The 7385-nt window shown below is 44.1% G+C and overlaps 1 protein-coding gene across 2 annotated transcripts in view; it reads right to left on the bottom strand.

Moving 5' to 3' along the window:
- Positions 1-1494: 1494 nt before the first annotated feature.
- The window catches only part of RASSF3 (Ras association domain family member 3), a 52246-nt gene continuing 46355 nt past the window's right edge, over positions 1495-7385 (bottom strand). For both annotated transcript variants that reach the window (XM_053405064.1, XM_053405065.1), the window contains 3 exons: positions 5782-6049; positions 3180-3295; positions 1495-2932 (listed from right to left, as the gene is read on the bottom strand). In XM_053405064.1, the coding sequence (XP_053261039.1) occupies positions 2783-2932; positions 3180-3295; positions 5782-6049 (534 nt within the window). In that variant the 3' untranslated portion in view covers positions 1495-2782. The remainder of the gene's footprint in view (positions 2933-3179; positions 3296-5781; positions 6050-7385) is intronic.

The raw sequence follows: 7385 nt of genomic DNA, 5'->3' as shown, positions 1-7385 counted from the left end.
AGAATTAAGTGACTCCGAAGGCCAGTTTAGAATTCAGCTGCTCCCAGATGCAAGGCATGAGCAAAGAGCTAAGCCAAAATGCACTCCTCTTCCCCAGTTTACCACATCCAAGTTGGGCAGCCATTTTGGAACTGTGCACATGAGAATACGAACACAAACAAGGGTGGGGTTTTCTCCTGACTTGCCAGCAGCATATTCACTCTCCCTGCCGATGGCATTTCTTCCACTGCATACATGATATTCTGCTTCCTAGCTCTGATGGTGTCCATTCTGAGGCCAAAACGGGGGTGGGAAATGTGAGCTTTCATCCCTTACTCCACTGACTTCTTAACCCAGGAAGACAACCAGAGTGGAAGCAGGGCCCTCCTGCCGTCACTCCGATCTGGCTTCAAGACAGGTGCAGCCTTTCCCAACCTGTGGGTCCCCAGAGGTTGAACTACAACTCCCATCACCCCTAGCTAGCAAGGCCAGAGCTCAGGGATGATGGGAGTTGTAGTCCAACAACATCTGGGGACCCACAGGTTGAGAACCGCTGTAAAAAAAAAAGCTGCCATTTTGAAACAAAGCAACAGCACTCAGAAATGGGAAAAATAAAGGGAAATGCAGTGGAAGGAGCAAAAAAAGTGAGTGGGGAGGGTCAGCGCTGTTGTTGTTTTTTGCGGGGTGGCGCTACCCTCTGCACCCCTAATTTTAGCAGAAAGGGCTCAGTGATTAACTTTCGGCTCTGCTCTAGTGAAAAATCTCTTTCTGTGACAATGCTTTATGCAGAAGCCATGTTTGATGCGTCTTGCTAAGAGGATTGCGCCACTGTGCGCAAAGTGTACACTCTCTGCCAGTTAACGGTGTGTCCCTGGCGGGGTACATACCCTTGCACACGACAGGCCAACATGTGTGCTATAAGAAGCATTTAAATGTTAACACTTCTCTCAACAAAGGGCAAAGGCTTCTGAGTGCTGGCACATAGAAGCAGTTAACACCTAAACCTTTCCGATAATGTGACACATAGCCTTTGTAGAAAAATAATTCCAAAACTGATGTTCAACGCATAACCTGCACCCACTACCCTATGTGACTCTTGATTAGGTCTCCGGTAAAAAACAGTAAGACACACATAAAGCACTACAGTATTACACATGAAATAATAATAAAAACTCCAACAAGATATGCCTTTGATTGATACCTAATTCTACTTTTAAGTTATTGCTAACCATTTAATATATCAAGACTGTCTTGGCAAGTCTGAGATTAGAATCTCTCCCTCAAACCTCAATATTTTGAGGGGAATAAGCAGCCAGTTTTAAAAACAATAAAAGGCACACTTTCCCAAGAGAACATATGTCTTGGAGTTGCATATAATCCCCACCAGGTGTCAGCAACTGGCAGATATTACTCAGAAATTTCAAAATTAATGCCCAAATAATTCAAAGGGAGTGGGGAATGGTTGCTGCTCACGATTCCTTAAATTATATAAATTAAAGTTACTCCAAGCCAATATCTTTTTTCCCCCTGGGTGGCCGCAAATATAAACTTGGAAGTCTTTTGATACATTTATATAAAGGTTTGAATTGCACACCCATTTCTTTGATTTCATTTACACCTTATATACTTTAGATAAAAATAGTTCTGGAAAAAAATGCAGTTACAGTCAAAATTCTTCCTCTTCCAATTATTTACCATGGTTCAGCAGCATACAGAATCCTAGCCAGTTTTTCAAAAGTTGTATAGTTTAAACACAGAAACCAAACCAGAGATAGCTCAAGTTGCTCACAGCGCAAAGCTACTTTCCCTCCTAGCATACTTAATTCAGAAAGATTTTCTTACCTCCTTGAGTTTTTAAATAAAACCAGGAGAATGGCACTATTTTGCCTCTTTCTACGTAAAGGTACAAATTTTTGTGGTGAGATCAAGGCAACTGCACCCTTCAGCATTGCAACAGTTGTGGATTAATTCCTTAAAAGCTGTTTTTACTCATGAAAACCTCAACCAAGAATCTGAGTGTATTTTAACAGCACATGCAAGACTGTGACTAAAGTGTGTTGCTGGTCACACACAGCCTCCATGCAATTCAGCTTTTACTATATTTAGTAAATTCTCTCTCAATAGCATCTGAATATATTAATTTCGGTAATACTAATCAGCATAAACACTCAACCGTCTTTACAACACACTAACCAACTTTTCTCCTGTTCCAACATTCTCACTTCTCTCCTCTCTCACCTTCTTTTCTACTTCCCCTCTACCTTCTCCAGCTCAGACTACTTCAACACCTTCTGCATAACATTTGGGACACACCTATTCATCCCTTCTACAAATAAAAATAATACGTATTTCAAAAATATCAGAAGAAAGGTAGTGCAAAAATCAATTTTGGTATCAAATAGTGTGCTAATCCTTATTCTAAACTGAGCTTAGATTTATAATAAAATCTAACTTGCACACCCCTTTAAGTTTTAAAAGCTACAAATTATAATTAAAGCACATAATGTCTCGTGTTTCACGGGGTCTTTGAAAACAGATTCATCATACAATCACAGTTAGCATGATGCGATCATGAAAAGACTCGTGAAGTACACACACAACACAGGTCTGCAAATATTGCAAATTCCCTTTGCTGCTACCTGCAAGATGTAAAAGTATGTCAAATTTACAGAACCGCCTCTTTGATAGCAAAAAAAGGTCATATGTTTTAATGACACAGGTACTCTTGCTCTTGCTCTGGGGGTTGGCATGCTATGCAATATTTGGTGATTTGTATTTTTCCTGAGTGTTCTTTGGCCCCATTTTAACCTGGTTTCCAGACTCCACCAAGGGCTTCTTCAAGTTTGTCTCTGTATGCTGCATAGCGTCTTTGTAAGATTTGCAGCTGCTCATCTTCTTCCTTGTCCAGTATACGCAAGAAGTTCTGTAGTTCAGGAACACTAAAGGCTTCCCACTATGGAGGGGAAAGGGGATTACAAAAGCATGTAGATGATTAAAAAAATCTTTTGATACCAGTTAAAATCCAGTCTGTAATTTAAAGAGGTCCTTCTCTGGCCTACAAAAGAGCCTGAGAGTAGTACACTTGACAAACATCAATTGGGAAATAGCCCAAAATCATGGCAATGGAAAAAAGTAGGACTTGAAAACCCACAAAACCCCCTCCAAGCTGTTTAATGCTATAAACAGAGCTGCCAACTTACCAAAAACTCTCCAGTTTCATGCTCACGCAGAACAAAACTCAGCATGTCTGTCCTTGGGCCTGCCACCAACCGCAAATAAAGGGGATGTTCAATTTCTGAGAGCTTGCACATATACACTGAAAAAAGTGTGAGATTAAAGGGGTGGGGAGTAAATATGCATACAGAATTTCTGCTGAACTAGGACTAGAACTAGATCAACATACACACAAAAGACCTGCCCCCCACCTCAAATGTTGCTGCACAAACTGAGAATTATGAGCAAAGTTCATTACGTGAGGCACAGCAACAATGACAACTGCTAAAGCAAAAAAGGAAACACTAAGCAAAACACCCAAACTTAAACATATTCAGAATATACAAAACTGACAAGTGTATATGCAATCAGTTTCCTGCAACTTGTGGTAAAAAAAAAACCCCAACCACTTTATTTTACAGCCAAGACTCAAGTATATCTAAGGGACCACTTTTGCCAGATGAACATTCCTAAGCTATGAAATCTTGCTCCTTCTGTTTGGCATGTGAAGCAATTTTGCATTCAGAGAAGATAGCCTTCTCAGTGGTGGCCCAACAGCAAGGGTAGCAAGAACCGTTTCCAGAGCCTTTTTCAAAAACAAGGACATTTATGCAGTTTTAGAAGGAAGATAAGAAAGGCTGACTTAAACTAGAACTCAGTTCTTTATATCTTTTATGGTTCTGGCTTGTGGCTCCCTTGCTTGCTTGTTTTAGAGTCTTATAGCAAATGTATGCGATTTTATTAGACAATATTATTTATGTGCTTTTCCAATTCATACACCACCTAAACAGAAAGATGGTACTGTATTTCCAAAACATGATACAAGTGCATGTTGTGTTTAATGGGCCTAGTATTTAGATGTAAACAGGTTGGCCTATACAATAATGCAATGTGGCTGGATCTAAACAGTGTTTGGAGTGAATCTATGGGTTGTGTATCTAATTTTGCCTTAGTAGATTTTGCCTTAGTAGAAAGCACTCACCTTTTTGGCGTTACTTATGTACTACAGCCCTCTGCAGTAAAATCCATCAAGCTGAATAAATCTAACTATTTTCCAACAAACTCTAGCGTCCTCAATAGGGCCAGATGATACTTGGTTTTCAACATTGTGATATATCACTAGCTAAACATTGTGATAAACTGATATACAGTGGTACCTCTAGTTAAGTACTTAATTTGTTCCGGAGGTCCATTCTTAACTTGAAACTGTTCTTAACCTGAAGCACCACTTTTAGCTAATAGGGCCTCCCGCTGCCGCCGCACCGCTGGAGCACAATTTCTGTTCTCATCCTGAAGCAAAGTTCTTAACCTGAAGCACTATTTCTGGGTTAGCAGAGTCTGTAACCTGAAGCGTATGTAACCTGAAGTGTATGTAACCTGAGGTACCACTGTATCACAATGTCTGAAATAAGGGTGGAGTTTTGTAGAGGCATCAGGCATGGGCTGGCTTCATGGTTTTTCCCACATTGTGATTTTTGCATAGTACGCGCGCTTCACAATATACTGGGAGGTCAGAAATTATGAAACCGATATCACTATATGGCAGTGGTTTTCAACCAGTGTGCCATGGCCCCCTGGGCTGCCTTGAATACGGTACCACGGGCAACTCTGTCCCTCTTTCCTTCCCTCCCTCCTCTGATGCCCTCTCTCATCTATGCCTCCCCAAGGCTTGCACAGCTGTTTGTTGCAGCAGCACTGGGTACAAGTTCCACAGATGAATGGTGCTTCTAGGGCTGGCCAGGGGTTGCTTCCCAGGCCCCTGTGGGGCAGTGGGAGGAGGCACTGTCAGGGAAGAGTTAGAGTTAGAAGATTCCAGTTTCCCAGAGGGAGAAAGCATTCCCCAAGGGGGGGAGGAGAGCAGTGAATTGAAGAGAAGAGAGCAACAGGGAGGGACCGGCTGTTCTCAGGAAAGGCAAGGGTTACGTTCTAGCTCAGATTCGGAGGAGGGGAGATACAAGCCAGCTCTAGCCAGGAGGTTAGAAAAAAGAGCGGGAAAGCGAAGGAAAGGGCGCCTTCGCCATTTTGAGAGTGGCTGGTCATGGAGAAGCAGAGCTCAGAAGGTATCTGAAAGAAGTGACTCTGAGGAGTAATATTTAAGAACCGTTTATAAGATTGTTTTGTTAATACGCAATAAAAAGTTATAAAAGAACAAGAAGCGTTTGTGTGGTGATCTGAAGAGGACAACGACCAGTCCTGACAGGCACCTCTCTATGGGGCAGAGGAGGGACAGCTCAGAGACCAGGGCTGGCAGCTGCAGCTGCCCAGACGACTCCTAAGGAGAGAGGAGAGGAGACGAGGCTGAGGGAACACTCCACAAGGGAGTGTGTTCGAAAAGGGCTGAGGGGCTGGCGGCTCTGCAGGCAAGGGGTGACATAACTGGGCTCCTGAGCCCCACAGGGGTGCCGCAGAAAGAATGTAGTTGGTCAAGGGAGCCGTGGACCCAAAATGGTTGGAAACCTCTGCTAGATAGGACTTCAAACCGGGTAGCCCTCTTCCCCAAGTCTTAAGAGTACAGTGACTATATGAAGAAGAACCTTTCTTTCTTTCTCAATCACCCTCCCTGATCATTCAGAAGATATAGAAGCATACCTTGATCTTCCTTGTGACAACGTTTATAAAGCGCAAACTTGGCAGGGTTATCAGCCACCATGAACTTCTTGAGCAAAGCTTCAATAACTTCACGAACAGTGTTAGTGCTGCTGATGTGAAGGGTATTTGTGTAGCCATTTGGCAAGCAAAAAGCTGTCTCCGAGTTGTTGTTGACATGCTTCCCGGGACTCGCAGGAGCCCGTACCGTGATGGGTCTGCACAGTTCCATCTGAACTTTGATGAAGCCGGTGTATACTCCGCTGGAGTGCTAGAATACACACAAAAACTATAGGATTAGTTCTTTCAAAATAACCAGAAGCTCAAGGATCAGATACATTTCTGTACATCCATTTTTGCTCCCCCCCCCCTTTCGAATGCTGGCACATCACAACGTCGCAACAAAATCAACATAAAAACCCCAACGCAACACAAGTGAATGCAGACATAGCTCAGTTGGCTAGAGCACATTGCTGAATTTGAGTTACAAGTTTGATCCCCATGTGGGACAGTTGTATATTCCTGTACTGCAGGGAGTTGGGCTGGAAAATCCTCAGGATCCCTTCCAATTCTATGATTCTATTATTCTATTATAACATGAAAACCAACTCAGAGGAGCTGGGGGAGACTTATCTGCCATCCTGCCACGTATGGCAAAAGTCTGGCATATAATTTCTTTCAAAGTCTTTACTAGCCAGCAAGAAAGGGAGCCACCCAGATTTTGTGGGGCAAGCGGATATAAAATGGAATGTGGCCATTGAAAGTCACACTCAAATTGCTTCCATCGTAGATGAAATGTAGAGAAAGGCCCCTCCACCAGATGTTAAGGCAGCGTGCTCTTTAGGTAACCTAGGCCCAAGCCTTTTAGGGCAAAGGTGGGGAACTGCCAGGCCGCAGATCAAATTAGTTCTGCCAGGTCTTGGAGGGAGACAAAGCACAAACATCTTTCCTATGCTTGATAGCATCTATGATGTCAAGCACAGGGCAATTTCAAGCCGCAGCTAAAATGAAGACAAATCAGAAGCACAACCCAGATTCCTCCATTGAATTCAAGCTGGCAATACAAAAGGTCTTCCTCTGCGAGTGAGCTTGCCGTGAATGCCGATCAGCTGACTGGAGCCTACAGCAAGGCCTGCTGAGATCTGCTGCACAAAGCAGAGTTTGCTCTCAAAGTATGGCTTGCTGGGTCACCTTGATTGTTAAAGGTACAGTGGTACCCCGCAAGACGAACGCCTCGGAAGACGAAAAACTCGCTAGACGAAGGAGTTTTTCATTTTCTTAGCTGCTTCGCAAGACGCATTTCCCTATGGGCTTGCTTCGCAAAACGAAGCTTGCCCCGCAAGCTCCGGGGATAGCGGGGAAGCGCAGCGCGTCTTCCCCGCTGTCCCCGGACCTCTTTTGAAGCAAGGGGCGGCGGGGAGAAGATTGCTTCTCCCCGTTGCCAGCCCCGCAATCTCTGGGGACAGAGGGGAAGGCGCGCGCGCCTTCCCCTCTCTCCCCGGACCCCTTTTGAACCAAGGGGCGGCAACGGGGAGAAGCGATTCTCCCCGCTGCCCCTTCCCTTGCTTTAAAACAGGTCCGGGGACAGAGGGGAAGGCGCGCACGCC

Source organism: Podarcis raffonei, chromosome 10, assembly GCF_027172205.1.
Source record: "Podarcis raffonei isolate rPodRaf1 chromosome 10, rPodRaf1.pri, whole genome shotgun sequence".
NCBI lineage: Eukaryota > Metazoa > Chordata > Lepidosauria > Squamata > Lacertidae > Podarcis > Podarcis raffonei.
Note: the sequence above shows the minus strand (reverse complement) of the source record. Positions and strands in the feature narration are given on the sequence as shown.